This window comes from Hyaena hyaena, unplaced genomic scaffold (assembly GCF_003009895.1).
Source record: "Hyaena hyaena isolate Hyena2069 unplaced genomic scaffold, ASM300989v1 scaffold_282, whole genome shotgun sequence".
In the NCBI taxonomy this organism is placed as follows: domain Eukaryota; kingdom Metazoa; phylum Chordata; class Mammalia; order Carnivora; family Hyaenidae; genus Hyaena; species Hyaena hyaena.
In genome coordinates, this window is record NW_024080915.1 from 1,529,991 (window position 1) to 1,554,685 (window position 24,695).

Consider the following 24,695-nt stretch of genomic DNA (forward strand, 5'->3'; position numbering starts at 1 on the left):
CACACACACACAGAGGCTTTGGGTCATATACCTTTCTGACTTCTAAGGACTATCTTTGGCCTTAAACCTCCTCAATGTCCGCTTCCTCCTCCTCCTCCGCCTCATCGGAACTCCCCACCATTCCTCCCTCCCACCCATCCCACTCCTCCTCTTCTTTTTTGTTTTATTAAACTTTTTCTTTTGAGAAACCTGTAGACTCACATGCAGTTTAAGAAACAACACAGAAACACCCCTTGTGTCCTTTATTGAGTCCTTCAATGAAAACATCTGTCCAAACTACAGTACAATATCACAACCGGATGTTGACATTGATAGTCAGAGAACATTTCCATCACGACCAATTGCCCCTAGCCACTCCCTTACGAAATCCTGGCCACCACTGATCTGTTCTCCATTTCTGTAATTCGTCATTTCAATAAAGTTACATAAATTAAATCATGGAGCATGGAACCCTCTTGGGATTGGCGTTTTTCACTCAGCATCCTTCTCTGGAGAGTCTTACAGGCTGTTGGGTGTTGATTGCTTTTTATTGCCTAGGGACGGAGAAGGGAGGGGCCCAGGGCGGGCGGGCTTTCCGCCACCCGGTACCCAGGTTCACCTCTGACGCCGGAGGTGTGGGGAAGGCATCCGCCAGGGCCATCCAGGCGGGGCGGGGACGAGGGCGGGGCCCGGCGTGGAGCGCGCGGGGCGGGGCGGGGCGCCGGGAGAGGCCGGGAGGTGGGAGTGGCGGGCTCGGGGGACCCGCGGGGCCGGCGCCAGTCCACGCGGCCCGGCCGGCGCACAGCGCAGCCGCGGCTCTGCGCCCCGAGGGCGCGTGCGAGTGCGTGTCCCCGCGCGGCCGGAACCCGGGCTCGGACGCCTAGGGCTTCGCTCCGCAAGGCTGAAGGCTGAGTCCTGCCGCTGATTCTCCGCCAAAGGCTGCGCTGCCCGCAGAGTGAGTTGTCTTCACTCGCCGGGGTGCGGGGGCTTGGGAGGGGCACTTTCCGGGGCGCTGCGGTCGGCTTCGCGGGCCATTCATCGTTTCCACCCTGGGGTTGTACGTACCTCTCCTGAGCCCTACTGCATGCTGGGTCCTGTTATAAGTGCAGAATCGTCTCATCTAATCTGTCCTCTAGTCGAGGAGGTTCGTGGTGTGTTTACCGCGCGCGGGTCACAAATGGAGCAGGGCAGCCCAGGGTCAGTTTGGACAGGGGGTGCCATCATTTAGGCCAAAGGGGCGCCGCCTGGGGCTGTGCTGGCCGCAGGGAGCCGCCTCTATTTTGGCTTGGCCTTTGCCAAGGGTTTCTTGGCAGTCTGTAGCAGAAACTAGGAAAGTAATCTTTAACTTTTTGTTTTTCTGAGAATATTAGCCAAAGAAGTACATGAAGAAGAATGTGTATTAAACAAAACCTCAGCTAGCAGTGCTACTTCTAGTTGGGGTTGGGAGTGGGTACGAGAAATAACTTAGGTACTCAGGGAGGGAAATGGTCACAAATGGGCTTGCATATACAGTGAAATGTTATCTAGCTGTTGGAACAACCGGTTCCGGGGCTTGTCTATATGGAAAGAGGCATGTAAGAAATACTGACTTTAAAAAAAGAACCTGATAGTTATTTTACCAGCAAAAATGGTTGGAGGCACCTGGGTGGCTCAGTTGGTTAAGCTTACTACTCTTGGTTTCAGCTCAGGTCATGATCTCATGGTTGGTGAGTTTGCACCCTGATAGTGCAGAGGTTGCTTGAGATTCTGTTTCTATTTCTCTCTCATACTCTCTCTCTAAGGTAAACATTAAAAAAATAGACTTCTAAAAAATGGGTTTATTTGGGAATTGCGGAGAATTGCAATCTGGGATAAGCAGGCTTAGACAAAGTCATGGAGGAGTCCCCAGGACAAAGAGGAGGAAGCTGGGAGAGGAGAGGTAGGGAAAGCTGTTATAAGCAAAACTTTGGTGGAAAGTTCGAAGAATAGTGGCTTCTCATTGGCTCCGCCGTTGCCGGGCAAGAGGAAACCTTTCTTCCTTCTGCTGGGACAATAGGTACCTACGTGCAAGGTTCATCTCTTTCTCTTAGGTCTGCAGTTTCCCCAGCCATAGGCGTGAGGGATACTTCTGCTGGCTTCTGACTCCGTTCTCAATGATGTTTCCTTTTATTAATCTTCTCAAAACTCAAACAAAAACATTATGAAACAGCTTCTGGGTGCTGATTAAGGTGAAATAATATACACAAAAAATATCAGAGGTGGGTATACATAGTTTAATAATGTGCTAGCTTAAAAAAGAACTAGTTCTTTTACTAGCGAAATGAATTCATTTGGGAACAGCAGAATTGGAATTTGGGACAGGCAAGCTGTGGCAAACTATAGGTCAATCTGGAGAAAACAGGAGAGGAACCTTACTTTATAAAGACGAAAGAGGAAGTTGGGAAGGGCTGCTTTTCCTCTCCTGGAGGAAAAGTGAAGAGTTCAGGGAGGCCATGGTTTCTCATTGACTGAGCAGTTTCTCACTGGCTAGGCTATTGCTCCGCAAGGAGTAAGAAAATCTTTCTTCCCCCTGCTGGGTTGTAAAGAGAACTGCTTCCTGTCCAGGAATGTGCTGTAAGCTGTGAGGGAAAGTTTGTGGGTGAGAGGCTGCCCTATAGGGTGTCTTGACTCCATTTTATTTTTTATTATTTTTTTTAATGTTTTATTTATTTCTAGGAGAGAGAGAGAGAGACAGCGCGAGCAGGGGAGGGTCAGAGAGAGAGGGAGTCACAGACTGAAACAGGCTCCAGGCTCCAAGCTGGCTGTCAGCACAGAGCCACCACGGGGCTCAAACCCACGAACCGCGAGATCATGACCCAAGCGAAAGTCGGACGCTTAACCGACTAAGCCACCCAGGTGCCCCTTTTAAAAAAATTTTTTTTAATGTTTATCCCGACTCCATTTTAGATGAAGTTTCCCTTTATTAATTTTCACAGACCACATCGTTCCTTTTTCCTATTGGCCTGGATAAGTGCATCATTCCTAACAAAGGAGAATACTACTGCTGTTGAGGGGGTTGTTCAGGGAAGTGAGTGAGCAGGGAGTTTAGAACACTAAATAGATGATAAAAAGTCCGGTTCTGAGTCTTTTCTCTAATTTGAGACAAGTTGCTCACTTCTTGGGCCTGTTTCTTAGTCCGTACAAATAGGAGAATGGATGAGAGGAAAGTCACAAACAAATGCCTCAAGCAGCTGGGCGTGTGATGTAAATATGTGAACCTGGCCAAGCAAAATCAACAGGGAATGGTGAGGCCTGGGGTTACACAAGAATGGATGCCTTGCCATGGGCACTGAAATTAAAAGTGTTTTATCCAGACCAAAATGAGATCTCAGGATAAGGCGTTTCCTGAGTTTGCAGGGACACTGAAAACCTTTTAGAAGGTACTCAGTTCCTGTCATTCTGCTTAAGGTGCTCTGATGTATAGCGTATAGAGTATAATCCTTTCCTCTGGTCTATAGACCCTACCCCACCTCTCTGACCACATCTCCCACCATCCAACTCTTTTTTTTTTTTCTTTTCTTTTTTTTTTTTTTAATGTTTTATTTTATTTATTTCTAGGAGAGAGAGAGAGACAGCGTGAGCAGGGGAGGGTCAGAGAGAGAGGGAGTCACAGACTGAAACAGGCTNTTTTATTTTATTTATTTCTAGGAGAGAGAGAGAGACAGCGTGAGCAGGGGAGGGTCAGAGAGAGAGGGAGTCACAGACTGAAACAGGCTCCAGGCTCTGAGCTGGCAGTCAGCACAGAGCCCGACGCAGCGCCTGAACCCACGAACCGCGAGATCATGACCTATGCGAAAGTCGGACGCTTAACCGACTAAGCCACCCAGGCGCCCCCTTTTTTTTTTTTTCTTAAACCACAGGCCAGTCAAACAGACTTTCTCCAACACTCCAGGCCAGTTCCTACCTCAGGCCTTGCACTTGCCATTCCCTCCACCTGAACCTCTGATCTTTGCATGACTGGGTTCATCATCCACATCCCTGTTCAGAGATAGTTTCCTGGAGCATCCTATCTAAAGTAGCAAATGTACTCCTGCCTTTTTAGCCACAAAAGGACTTTATTTTCTTATCACTATCACTTGGCATTACTATTAGTACTTACCACTATCTAGAATTTTATCATTGTTTTCCTTGCCGCCTTCTTTTGTGTACCCAGCCCTCCCCCAACTCCACCCCATAAAGTTCCATTCTCCTCGCCTGTGTTCTTCACAGCTGTAACCTCAGCACCTAGTGCAGTACCTGGCCAAGGGTGAGTCCCAGCTGAATGAATGCAAACATTGCAATTGTGACCCATTCACTGCTGTTAATGGAGACTCAACTCCAGTGGCTTAAACACGATTCAGAGTTTGATCTCCCATGTGAAGAAGTCTGAAAATTTGTAATTCAGAACCATCTCATGGCTCCAAGAAAGCATCTGGGGTCCAGGTTCCTTTCCCGTTTCTCTGCTTTGCCATCCTTAGTCTAAAGCTTCTACCCCCATGAACCAAGATGACTAATTGAGCCCTAGCTGTCATTCCACAGTCTAGCTCAGAAGAAGGCCCATGGCAGGGGCAAAAATGTTACCTCCACCCTCCTCACCCCCAAGTCAGCCCCTTTAAGGATATGTCCTAAGAGCCACTCCTAATGGCTTCTGCTTCACCTCTTTGGCCACCCCTAAGTGGAAGACTGAGAAATGTAGTCATTAGCTGGGCACACTGACACATGAATAAATTCAGGGACTGTTCTTAAAAAAAACAAGAGGGGATGTTGGAAAGCCAAAGAGGCAGATTTCTAACTGTTCAGTCAGTAGTCAGTTTGAGAAACGGGCAAGGATTAAACTCACCTTTGAGTTTATGATGGTGTTTGGAGTTCCCACTCTCTGTCTGACCGGAGCTGTTTGCCCACTCTACAGTGTAAGTGCCCTGCCTGCCCTCAACTCAGCTCCAGCCACAATTATTTAAGCCTCCTTCCCTCTCTGTCCCCAGGACACCCAACCTGGGGTAGAGCCCATCCCCCTGCAGCCCACTCCCACTTCTTGTCAGGGTTCTGCATATCTCAGCCCTTTACCTGGGCTCCTGGACAGCTGGAGGTATGCAGGGCCCAGGAGAAGCTAATTCAGGCTCTGCCCAAGATTCCAGTTGTAGCCACGGATAAACCTGATTTTTTTCTCTCTGTTCTTTTTGTTATAAAGATTCACTGAGGGTCTCCTAGGTGGCTCAGTTGGTTAAACGTCTGACTCTTGATTTTGGCTTAGTCATGATCTCCTGGTTTCGTGAGATCTAGTCCCACACCGGGCTCTGTGCTGACAGTGCAGAGCCTTCTTGGGATTCTCTGTCTCTGTCTCTTTCTGCCCCTTCCCCACTCATGCTGTCTCTGCTTCTCTCAAAATAAATAAATAAACTTTTTAAAAAAGATGCACTATGTTTTTTTTTAAGTCTTTATTTTATTTTGAGAGACAGAGATAAAGAGCGATCGAGGGAGGGGCAGAGAGAGAGGGAGACACAGAATCCAAAGAAGGCTTCAGGCTCTGAGCTATCAGCACAGAGCCCGACGTGGGGCTCGAACCCATGGACCATGAGATCATGACCCGAACCAAAGTCGGACGCTTAACCAACTGAGCCACCCAGGCACCCCTGCGCTGATATGTTAAAATTGTCATGTGGATACAGCACACATCATACAGCATCTTCACACTGATCTTGACTCACAGACTCTGGGTTGTTTTTCTTGTTTGTTGTTTGTTTTTTGGCAGAGGGAGCAGATTTGTTGGAGGCTTCTGATCTCTCCCAGAGTGAAGCCAGTTATTTCAGGGTTGGCTAGCCAAGATGAGGATTCAGGCCTCTCTTGTGCCTCTGAGGCCATCTTGGGAGAATGGACATTTTTCCATAGCCTTATTCTGTGCTGGCCCCTATGTGTGTACTGTCCATCTTGCCTTCTCAGCCACGCTGGCACTTTGCAGAGCACGGTAAACATGGTGTCTGTGAGTGTCTCTCAGTACCCTTGACCTTTGTTCAGCTGTGTTGGTTATCTGGAGGGGAAAATGTGGGAGAGGGTGTGGGAGGAAGGACACAGGGGCAGGCCTCCAGCTGCTTGTCATTTCTCATTTTCCAGGACCTGTTCACTAGGGCTGCCTTCACAGAAGGGTCTGAGTCCTCTCAAAAAAAAAAAAAAAAAAAGGACTGGTTTTGACTTTCTGCATGATTTGTCCTTATGAGGCCTAAATCTCCAGATGGTTCCCCCTCCTGAGAAGACTTTCTTCAGATACATTTCCATGTCCTTCATGAGGCCTGGAGTTGGTATGTGGATGTCACCACCACCCCTCCCCACGTCCTTCAAGTGTTTGTTTCTCTTTCAGATTGTCGGGGTCACTGAGGAGAGGGACTACAGCTGAAAGCCTGGGGCTTGCCACAGCGCATCCTTCTGTGCCAGGATTAACAGCAGACCCTCCCTTTGGCAGTGGTCAGAGGGGACGAACCCATCTTCTTAGGACATGGCAGGTGACTGTTAGCTATGGAGGACGTCAATGTTTTTAAGTACAGATTTTAATTAGAAATTGAATATGTTCTAAAAATCCAAACATTGAAATGTATAAAACTCGTTAAATGTTTTAACGTGAATCCCTATTTGTAATGATCTTGTTTTAGATTTTCCTATTTGTTTTACTGCCCATTTCAGCCCCACCAGAACATAAGTTCCTCAGAAGTGAGGGCCGTGCTTATCTTGTTTTCGCTCTGCTTCTAGACTCTGGAATGACTGCCAGGCTGTTGTAGTGTTCAACAAATACTTTTTTAAAAATTTATTTATTTATTTTGAGAGGGGGAGGAAGGGCAGAGAGAGAGGGAGAGAGAGAATCCCAAGCAGGCTCTACACAGTGAGTGCAGAGCCCAACACTGGGCTTGAACTCATGAACTGTGAGATCATGACCTGAGGCAAAATCAAGAGTCAGCCCCTTAACTGATGGAGCCATCCAGGGCCACTCAATAAATGCTTATTGAGTGAATGAGCCCCAGCAGTAACTGTGGTTTAAAATGCAGTATGACCAGGGGCACCTGGGTAACTTAGTCAGTTAAATGTCCAACTCTTGATCTTGGCTCAGGTCATGATCTCACTGTCCAGGGGATCAAGCCCCATAGGATTCTCTCTCTCCTCTCTCTGCCCCTCCCCTGCTCACACACACACTCTCTCTCTCTCTCCCAAAAGTAAACACTAGAAAAGTTAAAACTAAAATAAAATTCAGTATGACTTACTGTTCACTTTTGTCCCTGCTCACCACACACACACACACACGCTTGCACACACATACAGACACACACACCATTCTGCAGCTTTTTTTTCTGTCAACAGTATGACATACAAATCTTTTCAGAACATAAAAATCCACTTTATTATGTATTATGGTATAGATTAGGGTTTCTTAACCTCAGTACTACTGACATTTTAGGCCAAGTAGGTGTCTCTCTACTAGATGCCAGCTACACCCTCCTTCTTCGCTGTGACAACGTAGAATGTCTCCAGACATGGTGAAGAACTGTCCCCTGGGAGCCAACCCTGCCCCAACCTGAGAACCATGAGTGGAGATTATTTCATTTGGCTCCATTAGTAGAATTCCTGTGTTAACAAATGAGTCTGAGAAGTTAAAAATGTTAACCATTAACCTAACTCATGGAATTCAACCTTTACACCCAGTTAAATGCCCCAAAACTATCTGCTTCAAATAACATTTGTATTGAAAAATTTATATCAGGAGTCCAAATGTTTTTGTCTTAGACATTACCAGGGCAAGTTTCAGCCAATCACCAAAGCTGCTTCTCAGAAGAAAACAGTGCATAATCTCACAGAATCTTCTGAATGAAGGAAATAATTGCTTCAGAGGCAATTGGTATTAATGACACAGCCAGGACCTATAAGACCTGACTCTCCTTAGAACCTTTTCGTCATCAGTCTTGCCACCCAGAGTAGGTTCCGTATAGGCCTTGCCTCCCTCTGGAATTAGGGGTTTGGTTTCCATACCTTGTTTACATGTCGCATTTCAGTGGCCGTGGAGGAGAAGAAAGCAGAACTGTGTGTCGGTAGCTGATGCCGGCTCAGCATGGTTAGTGTGAGAGGTTAGTTATGGTAGCTTTTTTAAAAATTTTTTTTAAATGTTTATGTATTTATTTTGAGAGAGAGAGCAGGGAAAGGGCAGGGTAAGAGGCAGAGAGAGAGAATCCCAAGCAAGTTTCTCACTGTCAGCGCAGAGCCCAATTCAGGGCTTGCTCTCAGGATCGTGAGATCATGAACTGAGCTGAGATCAAGAGTCGGACCCTCAGGGTGCCTGGGTGGCTCAGTCAGTTAAGTATCCGACTTTGGCTCAGGTCATGGTCTCGCATGTGGGTTTGAGCCCCATGTCAGGCTCTGTGCTGACAGCTCGGAGCCTGCTTCAGACTCTGTGTCTCCCTCTCTCTGCTCCTCCCCTACTCATGTCTCTGTCTGTGTCTCTCTCTTAAAAGTAAATAACATAGGGGCGCCTGGGTGGCTTAGTCGGTTAAGCGTCCGACTTTCGCTTAGGTCATGATCTCGCGGTTCGTGGGTTCGAGCCCCGCGTCGGGCTCTGTGCTGACTGCCAGCTCGGAGCCTGGAGCCTATTTCAGAGTCTGTATCTCCCTCTCTCTCTGACCCTCCCCTGCTCACGCTGTGTCTCTCTCTCTCTCCTAGAAAAAAAAAAAAAAAAAAAAGTAAATAACATAAAAAAAAAAGAGTCGGACGTTCAACCGATTGAGCCACCCAGGTGCCCCCCAGTTATGGTGGCTTTATTTTGATATTGGCAAATAGGGCTAAAACCTCTCACAGAGGGTAACCACAGTAGATTGTACTTTAAAGAAATTTGTTGTGTTATCTTTGAGGGATTATAATGGACCCATTTTATTTATGTGTATTAGTAAGCTTAAGCAATGACATTAAAACTGAATTTTTTTTTAAATGCTCATTATTTTAAAACTGTCCTCCATAAAAAAAGGTTGGTATTTCTTGGTTTCAGCGTATATTGCACGTACACATTTCGATTTTGTCTTAGTCTTTATGGAATTTTGACGAAGAGGAATCTTCTTCAAGAGAAATCCTTTCTTCTCCGATTTAGGCAAGAAAGTGCTCATTGTCTATGCGCACCAAGAACCCAGGTCTTTCAATGGATCCTTGAAGAAAGTGGCTGTGGATGAACTCAGCGCACAGGGCTGTACCGTCACTGTTTCTGACCTGTATGCCATGGACTTTGAGCCAAGGGCCACCAGGAAGGATATCACTGGTGAGTCTGGGGCTAAACGTTTTTTTTTTTTTTTTAACTTTCTTCTTTCTATTTTGTTAATTGAAAAAATGTTTTGAAAAAACTAACCATTGCCCATGATACCCTATTCTCACGTCTGTAGAGTCCACATAGCAGGTCTCCTTCTCATTCATGTCCCTGACCTACCTCGTTTCCCTGCCCTCAAGGTAACCAGTGTACCCACTTTTCTCTGTATCCTTCCAGAGACGGTCTGTGCTGTATAAAGTAATTACAGGCATATTCCCCATTTTCTCATTGACTTATCTATAAAATCTTTTGAATTAACTTTCCAGATTCAAAAAGTAACCAGGTGATATTTTGAGATCCCAATCCATTTACAGGTGAACTTTTATTTATTCAAGAGGATGGTGTGGATTTTCATTTCTTCACATCTTCTTTTTCAACCCTGAGGGCCTCTGTACATTTTCTTCATACAGACCTTGCACAATCTTGTTAACTGGTTTTTATTTCTCTGCATGAAGAAGGTTAATCTCTGTGTGCCTCTGTGGTGTGTATCCAGTCACTACTAATTTTCTTACTCTTTGTAGTAGATTTTATTCTCTGGAGCTTTCCCAATATATAGTCAAATCATGTGCAAATAATGATAATTTCACCTATGTTTTTCCAGTATTTAATACCTTTAATTTCCTTTTATTTGTAATTGTGTTAATGGCATCCCAAGATTTAATATTTAAATAACCAGGATTCCTCAAAACTGTCAAAGCCACATAAAATCAAAGCAAAAATGTGAGTAACTGTCACAGACCACAGGAGACCAATGGGACCTGACACATAGAAGCAATATGGTGCCCTGGATTGGACTTTGGAACAGAAAAATGACAGTAATGGAAAAACTGGGAAAATCTGAATAAAGTCTGGAGTTTGGCTAAAAATAAATAAATAAGTAAAATGTGATATTTAAAAAAAATGATATGTGCACTTAGCTATGTATGTACCCTGAAAACTACATAGTATTATTTTTGTAAATATGTTGTAAAATTTACTTAAACACTGTTGTACTATAGATGGTTTATTTCTTACATATTTCTTTCAATAGTATATTTTTGTTATTAGCCCAGGAAAGAAAAAAAAAAAAGAGTTGGATGCTCAACCAACTGAGCCACCCAGATGCCCCAAGGAGCCACTGGATTTTAAGTGGATAAAGTAACACAAGCTTATTGAAAAAAATGTTTTACAATAGAGTAAACAGGATGAACATAGGTTAAGAAGTGCAAGCCCCTTTTCACATATACTCCAGAGCCCTACACTGCATGCAGAGACAAATTAGCCTAACTTTTTGGTGTAGATTACTGTGGGTCTTACTTTAAATATTACCAAAAGTACATATCCACATAAACTACAGTTTTGAAACTCTGTAGATGCTGATGTAAGTCGTGCCACATCATGGAACGTGCTTTATTCATGTAGTTTCGGGAGTCTTTTTAATGATTTCATAGCACTCCACGGTATGTATTATAACTTATTTACCAATTCCCTTGCTGATTTATATTTATATTGTTTCCAACTTTTATTCCAGCCATGTGCCAGTCTTTGTTTTAGGGTTCTGGGTTTCCTGTCTTGCTTTTTATTTCCATAGCCTGATCCCAGGGCCCAACACCTGCTGGGGTGTCATTGAATGCCTGGCAAACTGCTTTGGGGAGTCCAGACAGCAGCGATGCTGGTGGGATTGGCCCGGATGGGCTGTGGGTGCATATGAGAGAGTGAGAACATCTGGCCTGTTCTTCTCCAGGTGCTGTTTCTAATCCCAAGTCCTTCAATTATGGGGTGGAAGCATATGAAGCCTTTAAGAAGGGGGCTCTGACCAGTGACATAATTGACGAGCAGAAAAAGGTTCTAGAAGCTGATCTAGTGATATTTCAGGTTTGTGTTTCCTCTAATTATTATAATGAATTAGAGTCATTCTGTGTACAAGCTCTTTCCAGATACGGAGTTTTACACTCCTCGAAATAGTATTAATGTTTTAGCACATTTGCACACCTATTTCTGTCTAATTGGGTAAGGACATTCATGAAGCCACTACTCTTCACTCAAAATCCCGACTCCCAAGTAAATGGTAATTTCCCTTTAGCCCAGTGGTCCCATAAATGCCTGGATCATGTAGGTGGCATTGCCTTAATTCCCTTCTAATCCCCACCCTACATGCGCAGAGGCTGAATGAAAACCAGATTTGTCTACACGAGAGTTTGTCAAGGTAGTTCAAGCCAAGTGCAAGTCCTGCCTTAAACATCCTGATCATTAAGAGGAAAATCTTTTGTTTCTTTCCTGTCGCTGGTTGCCTCATCCCCCCACTTTCCATGTATTCACTCACAAACTGTCCCCAGGCCATGACTCACCACAGACGGAGCTGGGGCACTGCTTCTGTGGGCTCTCACTCCTCACGGCTGCTCCCGCCACAGCCTGACAGGCATGTGCTTGAGCTCACCATGAGCCTGGCCGCAAAATAAACCTGTGCTTTCCGGGAGCTGTTGGGTTGACAGAAATCCAGGTCCATTAGGAAAAAAGAATTTATTCTAAAGGACCTGGTCATCTGCGTCTCCTGGAACCCGGTGACAGGCAGGCAAGCTGGGCTTCAGGGGCGGTGAAACTAGAGGCTGCAACCCCTCTGCCCTCTCGCTCTGATTCTCATCTGCTGCTCTCCGCATGCCGCCTCTGTTCTCCTCTCTCACTCCACGTCAGGGACTGAGGTCTCTAGATCCAGAATCTCCAAGATGGATCTGATTGGCCCAGACTGTCTCTGTTAGCCCTTCTTGAGGGTGAGGAGCAGGTGGAAGAACAAGACCACCATGAGGGGCAGGGATGTGACCGTTTTGCAGGTGAAACAGCATGTCCTTCATAAAATCACCCTGCACATATGAGAGGAGGGGCGCTTCACCTGTCCTCTTATGCCCTGCCCAGGCTGCCTCCATCCACCCCTTCCTGGCACCATCCCTTGCTTTACCGGGCAACCTGGAGCTGCCAGCCTGGTCAAAATGCAAGATGTTCTTCTGTCCTAATTGCACATGGCTGGGTCCCGGTGCCAGAGACCTCAGTTGCCACATGCTTTAGCATCTGGAGTAATAGCCTCGCCAGGACAGGAGGGCTCTGTCAAAACTGGCCCAGCACTGTGGGCACATGGGCCAGGCAGAGCCATACTTGGCTCTCACTCTTCTCTTCCTGTCCCCCTGGGGTCAGGTGACCACATGGAGCCCATTTCTCCTCCCCTACCTCCTCCTCCACTCCTGTAGCTGGATAGCTAAAGCAAGCCAAAGCTTGTTCTTTCTGAAATGGTCTTTCTTTTTCCCTACTGCATTTCACAGCTCTTTTCCCTGGGCTTTTCCTCTTTCATGATACTTTGCCCAGAAAGTCTGCATTGTAAGTTTATTTGTTTCATTCAACACTAAAAAAATTTCATTCATCACTACTGCTTAGTCGTGATCTTTACTCTCCTTCACTCACTGAGCATTGACTCTGTTCTGAGCACTGTAATGTGTCATTGAATCCTCCCCACAATGCTGTGAGCTAGCAACTTGTACTAGCCGTTTGCTGATCAGGAAAAGGAGGCGCAGAGAGGTTAAGTAACATGTCAACGTCACACAGCAGTGGGCTGTGGAGCTTAAATTTCAGTGCCAAGTCCTATGTTAGATTTATAGCAAAAGTGCATGAAACATGGGCTTCCTTCTGCCTTTGGTAACAGATTATTATCTGTGTTCATTTCTTTTCATTGAAAATGATGTTGGATATAGTGTGAGGACCAAAGAGGACTTTAGGGAAATCTTACTGCTCGTGTGTGGAATCTGAGGGTAAGGCTTTAGTTTGTGAATCCAAAGCTTCTCAGAACTTAACTCAGTGTGACTCCCCAATGGCAGCAACTCACCCCCAGGCACATAAAAGGGCAAATTCTTCTCCACCCGCTTCCTCTTGTGCCCCATGATTGGGTCAGTCACAGGGACAGCTCCACAGACCCAGTGTCCGTCAGCATCCCAGTACCTCCTCACCTGCTCAGGGACCAGCCTAAGGGGCTGTCCCGGGGGGACGCAGAGCCACCTGTAACAGCAACTGGGACCATTGTCAGCTCTCGCCCGCCCCACCCCACCATCACCCCATGTCCACACTGGGTGCCTAAGAGTGAAAGGGAGGAAACACCCACCTGTGCTGGACTCTGGTTACACTCGCCTGCCCAGACCCCGGGAAGAGGAAGACAGTGGGGTTCCTTGTGAGTCACCAAATATGAAGCCCGAGAGGGCCCACAGCACTCGTTTCTCCCTGTGTTGTGTCCCCAGTTCCCGGTGTACTGGTTCAGCATGCCAGCCATCCTGAAGGGTTGGATGGACAGGGTGCTGTGACAGGGGTTTGCCTTCGACATCCCAGGATTCTATGATGCCGGTTTCCTCAAGGTATGTACTTCGGGGTAAGGATCACTGTGTACTGTCGGCGGGGGGGAGGGAATCTTGTCAAGTTCTATTTCTAGTTTGCTTTTTTGTAAACAAATACTAATTGAGCACCAAGTATATGCTAAGCCCTGTGTGCTGCACCTGGGTAAGAAAAGCATGGTCTCTGAAGTCACAGGGCTTCTGTCTAGTGAGGTGTATAGATGCATCCACAGCTAACTACATGCATGGCCAAGAAGGGCCTGGAGTTAGTGTGGCGGGAGGGCCGGAGGGCCACACAGTGGCTCGGGAGAGGGCGTCTGCTCCTTGCTGCAGAGATGAGCCGTGGCCCCACAGCGGGTCACCTCCCTGGGCCTCGTGTTCCCACCGTGATGAACAACATGATGTGACACCCGTGTTACAGGTTGAGGATGGCATAGAACCTGATAGATGCACAGTCCACGGTGGCCATGAACTTCGTGCTAAATAATTTACTGAGATAAATGATGTTTTAAATTCTAAAAGCCTCAGAAGATGTTTTTATAAGTGTATATAAAGAAAACATTGAGTCACCAAGGTCCATCTTGGATGGTGAAGTAATGCACCATTTGCTGGATGGTCCTGTGTGTCAGGGACCTCTGTGTCAGGGTCCTGTATGTCAGGGATCTTTGTGTCAGGGACCTCTGTGTCCAGGGACCTGTTTATCAGGGTTCTGTGTCAGGGACCCATGTGACCCTGGTAACTGTGTGTCACGGACCTCTGTGTCAGGGACCTGTGTGACCCAGGGTCCTGTGTATCAGGGATCTTTGTGTCAGAGACCTCTGTGTCAGGAGCCCATGTGACCAGGGGCCTGTGTGTCAGAGTTCTGTGTCAGGGATCCATGTGACCCAGGGTCCTGTGTGTCAGGGACCTCTGTGTTGGGGACCTATGTGACCCAGGGTCCTGTGTATCAGGGACCTGTGTGCCAGGGTCCACTTGGTACCTCATTTGCCTTCATGGCAGCCCCTGAGGTCGGCTGGTCGGCCTCACCTCACACACACTGTCCCAGGCCTGCTCTCTACCAGAAGTCAGGTCCTATCCGAGACCTGTGTCCACTTGATCCCTTCCCTTCCTGTTGGATGGGGTTTCCACCTGTGGCTGGGCTTGGCAGAATGAGAATGTTATCATTTGTCCATCCCTGGAGGGAATTGACCCCAGACTTTCCCTCCCGGTCGTTATAAACCTTGGTGCTAGAGTCACATCCATCTCCTCTCTGGAGGCCACGCAAATGCATTTGGTTTCTCCTCTGCAGAACAAGTTGGCCCTCGTTTCATTAACCACGGGGAGCACATCCGAGATGTACATGAAAACCGGAGTCAGCGGAGATTATCGATACTTCCTGTGGCCCCTCCAGGTACCTACTGCACCCCACCCCCCCACTCCTACAGCTCCCCCAGGTGTAAAATAAGATGTGATGTAAGCCTGAAACATGGACCATTTTATCTCCACCTGAATACAAGAAGTTATAACATTTTGCCATTTTAAATTTCTTACTTAGCACTAAAAAGTTGGTCATTGGGAAAACATGTAATGATAGCATTTGATATTGTCGGGTAGAAGCTAAGCCAGACCTGGTTAGCTCATGTCTCCGCTATGGTGAGTAGAACCGCCCCGAGTGTGTGTGTGGAGCACCGGTGACGGGGGCTGTCCACACTGACTGGCAGAGCTTTGTGAAGGCGGCATCAGCCTTGAACCCTGGCAAGAGGTGCCCCAGGGCCAGCATTCCCAGCAGCCTCACACCCACCACAGGTGATAGGTCCGTGGAGCTGGGGGCTGTGCTGCATCCCCAGAGCCACACCCCTCTCCAGGTTCCCGGGACTCAGGGCCTGCCCTCCTGGGTAGGCCCCATCCTGCGTCTGCGCACCCCTGGGCGATCTGTGAAGGGGAAGATGGGGCAAAGCATAAGCAGGCTGGGGTGTCCACATGTGAGGCACAGAGCTGGGGGCGAGGAGGAAGAGAGCAGGCTCTGGGTCAGGTGGCTACATCCTGGCTCCGAGCTCCCAGGAGGCCGAGAAACCTATATGCAAACCGTTCTTCTAGGATCTTATAAAGGGACCTTTGTCCCTTTGTCCAGAGAGGAGGAGATCACCTATTCAGCAGTTTGTGAGCTTACTCTAAAAATGAAGACAGTGGCGTGGGGGCCTCTTGTCCCCTGACCTACCCCCGATAGGGCAATCCTGGACTAAGGCAGGGTTTTAAGAGAAAGAATGCAGAGGGGGGGAAAGTGATATTTCTAGGAAAAAGTGGTCTTCTTTGAAAGGAGACAGGATAGTGATTCCATTTAGTGATGCTCTGCTGAAGAAAGAGATAACTTATAGGCCTAAACTCTCTAATCCACAGGTCAACTCGTCTCTTAGAGGTCATTAGCCAAATTTAAATTCTTCTTGTTTTAAAAAAATCTTTATATATTTGTTTTCAGTTTTCAAAAGTACATGTTGTGAAAAAAAGAGACTATAAAATATAAAAATAGAAGGTCCTTTTGATCTCTCCCCTTAAAAATAATTTAATAATTTGATGTATTTCTTTATGGCCCATACATATTTTCATCTGTATGCTTGATATAATTAGGGTTATTATGTTTATGTTTTTACATAAATCGTATACTACAAATACCACTACGAATTTCTCGTTATTTTTATTTAACATATAACTTGAACAACCATCTATGGTTATACACTATAGTTAGAATAATGTCACATCATTCTAGAATAATCCTTTGTGTGAATGTACCATAATTTGCCTAAACAGTCAAAACCATAAAGCTGACTGACTATCTGAGTCAGAAGCAAAGATTACAGATTAACCTCAGTTAGGATTTGAAACTTCCAACTGTCCAAAGTTCTTCACATCACTTGTAAAGGCCCACGTGGTGAGGTTATATAGGGCAGCTCAGGTGTTTCCGGCTACCTGGTAGCATTCAGCTGTTCTTGTTTTTTGAAGGTTTGTTTCAGGCCATCCCCTCCCCCACCTTTAATTATTTAACTGAATGATACATAAAGGGTGTGGCCTCTGATCTCTTCCTTGCTTTCTTTGTGGCTGTAGCATGGTACCTTGCACTTCTGTGGATTTAAAGTCCTTGCCCCTCAGATCAGCTTTGCTCCCGAGATTGCATCCGAAGAAGAAAGAAAGGCAATGGTGGCCTCCTGGGCCCAGAGGCTGAAAACCATCTGGGAGGAAGAGCCCATCGACTGCACGCCGCCTTGGTACTTCGGGCAGTAACGCTTGGTGCATCCACATCACAGAAGCAGCGCACCGGGAGCTGCAAGCACATGCCCAGGCAGCAGGATTTTATAATAAAACAAGGTCACAGCAGAGCGAACTGGATGTATTGAAAGAGGGGCAGGACCCAGTGTCTTACCAGATCCAGGATTTCACTCGCGTCAGCGGGTTTTACTCAGTGGTGTTCTCATGGATACCGTTATTCACCCAGGCTTGCTTTTCTTTGCCAGTGGCTTTCTGTCTCCCTGTTTTCAACCTTCATGGGTATTCTTCTGTTCAAACAGTTCTCCTGGAATGGCACACTTTTCTTCTTAATTTCATAACTCAACTTGGGAATTTCTATTTTTTTCATAGAAAAGCTTAATCTTCCATAGCTAGTGTTTTAGTGCTGTGTTTGGATAAAGAAGAAATATATATATATATTTTTTACTTTCATGCATGAAGACTGAAGGTTTCACTGAATAGCTGTTTCACATGCATTTAAAATCACTGAGTGCAGGTTATAATGGAAATTTCCAAGGGGCGCTCCTGGGTGGCTCAGTGGGTTAAGTGTCTGACTCTTGATTTTGGCTCAGGTCATGATCTCACGGTTTGTGTGATCGAGCCCCAAGTTGGGCTCTGCTCTGACAGTGCAGAGCCTGCTTGGGATCCCCTCTCTCTCTTTCTCTGCCCCTCCCTTGTTCTCTCTCTCTCTAAATAAACTTAAAAAAAAGAAAAAATCTCCTAGCGTCGCTCTGAGCACCCTACCCCTGTGCACGCGTTCATGTAACACGACCACTGAGTACCCAGAAGCGCAGGCACATGTAGCTGGAGGGGGTCTCCCTAAAAGCAAGTTTAAGAGATTAAATTTCCTCCCCGCTTGAGGACAGAGCCACTGCCTGTGCACAGGGGCCCTCCTTCCTTAAGGTCCCCAGTGCCACCCGCAGTGCCCACTTCGGACTCGCTATACCACTCCTCACTGGGCTCTCCTCATCACACCCCTTCTTGTTGGCACCCTCAGCTTTGACCAGCCTGTCACCTTCTCCGCCTCTTTCTTCCTCGGCATCTTCAGACCCTTTTCCATCTGAGTTTTCTTCTTCCTGTTTCCACCTGGCACATCATCAATCACTTCTCCGTGTGTGTCTCCTTTTCATCTGAATCTTCACACACAGCCTTCCCCACCAAACACTCAGAGCCGCCATCCCCAGATTCTCATTCTTCAGGATGGTTTCTTCCTAACTCCTTTTCAACCCCATTTTCTGCTAGTTATTTCTGGGAGCCTTCTTCAAAGCTCTTTTCAGAGCCATCTTCAGATTCTCTTTCCAAGACGTCTTCCTCTTCAGATTCCTTTTAACGGTTGCCTGCAGACTTTTTTCAAAGTCATTCTCTTCAGAGTCTTTTTTGAAGATCTTTTGAGACTGTTCTCTTCAGACTTCTGGAACTGCCTTCTGCAGACTCTTTTTTGGGGCCATGTTTTTTAGCATCTTTTTCAGAAGCATCTTCAAAATCTCCCCCATCTTCCCATTTTTTGAATATCTTTCCATGTATAGATAGATTCTTCAAATGCCATGTTAGTTGTGGCTTCTTGAGTGTTCATTCTGGATGTGTTAGGGTGCTCTGGAAAAGCCTTACCTTAGAAAGCCTTGATGAAGCAAAGGTGGTATTTGAACATTGAGCACCCCAGGATGTGGAAGAAAGACTTCCACAAAGCCATTCCGCTCTTATTCTTGGGGTCTTCTTAGCCTGGTCATCTATAGCCCCAGCCCACATTCAGACAGGGATCCTATGGGTCTTCTCAGCCGGGCTATCTGTAGCCCCACCCCATGTTTAGACAGGAATCCTATGGCTACCATACCACCTTCCATCAAAGGTTTGAGTGCAAAGATGGCTTTTTCAAAGACACAGAGGTTATGCCATCTGGTATCTGTTGAAGAGAAGGAGCTTCCTGATTGGCCCAAACTTTAAACAGTCTCCTTAAAGGGTTTTCTCTGATCCTGATCAGCACTAGTGGACCATTCTTAAAATGCATAGGATGAAACATTTTGTTGATGACCATTCCCTCATGGGGCACTAAGGATGTTCTAGCCGTACAGGTGCTTTTATTCCAGAACCAGCCCCTTCTTATGGGGCTTGCACCTCTTCCTTTCTGACGCCTCCTATTCCCCTCCAGTTGAAACTTAGCTACCTCAATATGCAATTTCTAGCTTCTAATTTCATCTTCATGCAAAAGCATGCTTGCCCAATCCAAATTCCCTCTTTAAATAACTGCAGAGCCCATCTGCTTTCAGATTTCCTTGGTTATCTTTGTAAAACCTGACCATAAATTCTGTCTGAAGATCTCTGAATCATGCCAAGTCAGAAGTTGTATAAATGCCTCCACCGTAATGTCTGTGGGCAAACCAGTTGTGTTTATACATGTAGCTCTGTCTTCCACATGAAGCCTTTCTTTTTTCTCTCCTTTTTGAGATCGGTGGGTTGGGGGAGTATTTCTCTGCAGAGGTTTGTTAGTGTTGCTGGCACCATCTTGTATGTTTGCCAGATGGGCCATCACTGAGAAACCATCATTAGCCAGATATGCAGCCATAACGTCTCCAGAGATCTTAAACCAAGCCTTCTTGTCTGCAAGGGTGTCAGCCAGCTGCTCCCCAAAAGGCTGGGTTTCTCCACTGGAATTCTTGGTGTCTCTGTATAGTTCTCGAATTTGCCATTGCTCATTTGCATATTCCTATCCAAGCACAGCTGACCCTTGAACAACACGGGTTTGAACTGTGCAGTTCCATTTACACGTGGATTTTGTTCAATAAATATATTGGAAAAATTCTTGGAGATTTACAACAATTTGAAAAATCTCACAGATGAATCATATAGCCTAGAAACACTGAAAAAATTTTGTTTGAAGGGATATGTTATTGTTTATTCTTTTTTTAAAATAGTTACATCCCAGTTAGTTGGCATATAGTACAAAAATGATTTCAGGAGTAGATTCCTTAATGTCCCTTACCCATTTAGCCCATCCCCCCTCCTAGAACCCCTCCACCAACCCTCTGTTTGTTCTCTATATTTAAGAGTCTCTTATGTTTTGTCCCCCACCCTGTTTTTAGATTATTTTTGTTTCCCTTCCGTTATGTTCTGTTTTGTATCTTAAATTCCTCATATGAGTGAAGTCATATGATATTTGTCTTTCTCTGACTAATTTCGCTTAGCATAATACCCTCTAATTCCATCCACGTAGTTGCAGATGGCAAGATTTCATTCTCTTTGATTGTCAAGTAATACTCCATTGTATATATTTACCACATCTTCTCTAATCATTCATCCAACAATAGACATTTGGACTCTTTCCATACTTTGGGTATTAGACATACTGAAAATTTTAAGAAAAATGTATTATTGTAAGAATGTAGTAAATACAGATGGAAAATCTGTGTTAAGATTATCAGTAAGGCTTCTGGTCAACAGTAGTCCATTATAGTTAAGTTTGGGGGGGGTCAGGAGTTATACTCAGATTTTTGGCTGCTTGGGGGTGGTGGCTGGCACCCCAACCCCTGCATTGTTCAGCTGTACTTGCTGCCCATGTGTCTGTCTAAACCGGGAGCAGGCTCCAGGCTAACAAGAAGGGCTGGCTCACTCCGTCCAACCTCCGCGTCATCAGATAGTATCTGAGGCCTGGCATCTTTTTTGTATTTCACTGTGACCGGCTTTCTTTCATGGTGCTATTTCCCAGCCAGACTGCCTCCAGAATCCCTCAAAGTTTCTGATCCTTGGAGAATTCTATTTGACTGTCTTCCAGGCACTCCAATTCAACATGTCATCAACAAGTTCTTTCTCCTTCCCACCACTACCCCTTATCTCAGTAAGTGGCAGGGACAATCCCCTGATGTTTGGGCCCCAAACCTGGGCCTCACCTGGGCTCCCACTCAGTCAAGCTTCATGTCTTGCTGACTCCAACTTCTACCTATATTTCATTTGCCCAATATTTCCATCCACAGTTCTACCATGCTCATCCAGGGTGCTGCTTTTTCTGCCTGGATTATTGCAACAGCCACCTAGGTAATTTTCCCTTATGCACATTTGTCCCTTAGAACCTATTTTCTACAAAATGCTTAGAGCACTCTTTAAATGCATGCATGTGTGCATGTGCGTACACACACACACACACACACACACAGAGCTCGTGCCACTCTTGAGGTCTATTAATCCTTCAAGGGCTTCTCCTGGCACTCAGAAAACATCCAGAATCCTTGAGCTGGTCTGTGAGTACAGCCTGTGACCCTGTCTCCTCTCCAGGCACTCTGGCTACTCTGTGTCTCCATCCCAGCCATACATGACTTCTCACTCCTGCCAAGGGCCCACCTCCATCCTAGGGCACGGGCTACTCCCTCTGGCAGGAACGCTCCCTCATCTCTTCACCCAGGCCACCTCCCACGTCACTTGATAAAGAGACGGATATCCTGTCTGATACCCTGTACTTATGGCTTAAAAAAAAATTTTCTGTGGTGTTTTATTTACTTGAGAAACACACAAGGACATTTTCATACACACATCAAGCATAGGGACCATCTGATTAATGTTTGTGTTTCCATCACTAGACTGTTGGCTCCATGAAAGCATGGATGGGACCAGTCTTGTCTAAGCTGCATCAGTATGGGGAGCCCCCGTCCCAGGAGGTATTCCCTAAGTGTCAGAGGAACGAAGTCTCCACCCTCTATGTACCTGCTGGGGCCCCCAGGCTGGGTCACAGGCAGCAGTTGGGCTATCTGCAAGGCTGTGGTTTCCCTGCGCTAAGTACATCTCTGTGCACACCAGGTGGATGGAAAGCATGGACACGTGACTGGACCTCATTGCTCACTTCCTGGTTTCTCTTCTGGTGCCGTGCTTGCTGAAACTGGCCCCTGGCACTTGATGGGGGCTGTAGTTTGGGGACAACAGGCAGCCCCAGGAGAAATTCCCTGGACAGCTGTCATCTTTTCATGGATTCCTCTGGGATCCATTTAGGCGGCATGAACTCGGCTCTTCCCTGGTGCCCAGCGGCCCGCAGCTGCCACAGCACAACAGGTGGACAGGGAGCAGCGCTCATCCCGCAGTCCATGTGGGGTTGCTGGGCCCCCTCAAGGCAGGAAGCAGATGCCACACCACATGGCCTCTGAAGTCACCGGTTCTAAATGTCACAGAGGAGGGGTGTCTAACCAGCCAGGGGATGCCGCCTCTTCCCACAAAGGAGTTAGAGGACTGAAGTTCAAGGGGATGACTCTTCACTGCCTTCCCAAGTTCCTGAAGCCCAACCTCCCTAAGAAAACTTGGGCTTCCCATATGCCAAGGATGTTAATTCTGCCTCCGACCAAAATTGTTTGTACTTAGAGTAGCTCCCATAGCACCAAGTACCCTCATACATGGCTCAGTCAATTAAACATCTGACTTCGGATCAGTTAATGAACTCGTGGTTCGTGCATTCAAGCCCCACATCGGGCCCTGTGCTGACAGCTCAAAGCCTGGAGCCTGCTTTAGATCCTGTGTCTCCCTCTCTGTCTACCTCTCCCTTTCTTCTCCCTCTCTCTCTCTCTCTCTCTCTCTTTCTCAAATAAACCTAAAAAAAATTAAAGTCTCTGTGCAGAAAAACTTAAAATGAAAATAGCATTGGCAGGGCAGCAAGAATTACTATTAAAAGAAAAAAAAAAAAGAGGAAATGACCACAGTCACACGTAAAACAATGACATTTTCCTTAGGAATGTGGGGCCTATTTTGGAATCAGGAAGTTCTCTCTGGTTACGTAGTTACGTCCTGTACCTAGTTTGGGTGGAGGTTAGCAAATACGAAAGAAACTTAGGTTGCTCAATGTAAGGAAGGTCTCAGGATATTCAGGGTAGTTCCTGGCAGCTGGAGAGCATAGCAGAGGGAAACAGGCACAGGCCCTGGGAAGGCCAAGGGCACCAGGATCCTGTGGCAAGATGGGGAGGTAGGAAAGAGATGGCTGAGAGCAGGTCACTGGTGGGGAAGACGCAGGGACTGCGGGTCAACCCCGCCAATCCCGGGCAGCCCCCCAGCTCTCTGTGTGCTCCGGATATTTTGTTTTGCTCTTAAAGGAGAGTGCTGCTCCAGGCAAGACTGGAGGGCTTGAGATGGCTAGGACTGCGACAGCACCAGGACACGCGGCCTGTGACCCTGCTTGTTGGCTCTGTACTGCTGAGAGCGCACTGGAGGTAAATGATAGGCGCTAGAAACACAGCTGGAGCTTTGCCCAGGAAATTCCGACTGTGGAAAGTATTCCAAGGAAGTGCCTGCGAGTGAACGTGATTTTCTAAATTCAATGTTTGCTTTTTAATAATTGTTATAGTAATAAGTGATAACAGCTAACATGTATTGGATGTAATATATGCCAGGGGCTGATAGAAATTCATCACATATATTATTAGCTCCTTTTATCCTCATAACATCCCAGTGAGCAAGTCCTATTGCCATCTCCACCTTACATATGAGGAAACTGAGGCAGAGTAAGATTAAGACACTTGCCCAAGGATCACAGCTATAGAGAAGCAGATGTGGGATTTGAACCCAGAGCATCTGGTTGCTCTCTGGAAGCAACCTAAGTGCCTGTGATGGGGTAATGACAAAGAATGCCATGGTCGTCCACTGGGCCATTAGGATGGCAGGGGTTGTGAACAGCCACCTTTGCCTGTCCCACATCTATTTCCCCTTCTTATGATGGTAACACCCTGATTTTCCTTTGGGAATCATGCCTTTTCAGGAAGCCATGTGGTTTTGATAGGGGTGACATAGCATCAGTACCCAGGAGTGGCACTTGACAGTCCCGATCAGTCGGTGTTTCCTGCCCCACACAAGCCAAGCCAGGCAACTCAGGAATTCACTGATCTGACGGGAAAGAAGACACTTGTCTGGACCTGGAGACAAGTGCCATGACAGAGACATCACTGGTCTGCAGGGGAAGCAAACACTGAGGAGAGTTCATCCACACTATATAAAGACACAGCTTTCTGATGACATCCTTTGAACATCTGGAACCATCCTTGCCTAAAGCTGTAATTCCTTTCTTCAGTTCTTCAGCCATGCAAGTCAATATTTCACCCTTTTTTTGCTTACATGATTTTATAACAGTTACAACTAGAGCAATGCTAAATAATCCAATAGGCTTGGTTAGTATCTCCATGGAAACACAAAATACTACAAGGAAAACAAAACACAAATTTCTTTTGAAATCTGATTGTGATCACATAGGAACATACATAGAAGTACATAAGATTAGAATAAAGTGTATACTAATATATTACATTTTTTTCTCACCAAATGGATTAAGTATATAGTGACCAAAGAACAAAGGAGAAGGTGGAGAATCTAACATTGTGGGGTCGCAAGCGAGGCAGCAGAGGGCAGTAGAGTCCTGAGTTCAGTCCCAATTCTGCCAGTAATTGACTGATTTTTTTTTTTTTTTGATTGAGTGACTTTGAACAAGCTGATCAAATATTTGGGCCTCAGTTTCCCCATTTATAAAATAAAGGGAATCTGGCTTCCATTGTTACCCCACCTGATGTGCAAAATTCCAATAGACCCTCAGTCCTGTCATATTGTAATCTTTTTTCCTAAGGTCCCAGAAACAGTCTGAAATATTGTCTGGGATCCCAATAGTCCTGGAACTGATCCAGACTCGGAATGCTATGTCTGATTTCTGTTCATCTCTTACTGTTTCCTTCTGTAAAGTGGGATGGATGCATAGAAGTGTAAATTCCGTCATTTGTCTCATTAAAGCGTATAAAGGACAAAGTTTATCAGGAATATGATCACATGTCACTTGAATTCCTATATCACTG

General features: G+C 46.2%; 1 protein-coding gene and 1 pseudogene across 1 annotated transcript; one reads left to right on the forward strand and one right to left on the reverse strand.

Moving 5' to 3' along the window:
- Positions 1–748: 748 nt before the first annotated feature.
- NQO2 (N-ribosyldihydronicotinamide:quinone reductase 2) lies at positions 749–16,991 on the forward strand. Its single transcript, XM_039246550.1, has 6 exons — positions 749–934; positions 6,329–6,470; positions 9,089–9,253; positions 11,022–11,152; positions 14,930–15,031; positions 16,720–16,991. The coding sequence occupies exons 2-6, from the start codon at positions 6,464–6,466 to the stop codon at positions 16,894–16,896; spliced, it is 582 nt and encodes a 193-aa protein (XP_039102481.1). The 5' UTR covers positions 749–934; positions 6,329–6,463; the 3' UTR covers positions 16,897–16,991.
- Positions 16,992–17,544: 553 nt separating this feature from the next.
- LOC120241439 lies at positions 17,545–21,717 on the reverse strand (annotated as a pseudogene).
- Positions 21,718–24,695: the final 2,978 nt, after the last annotated feature.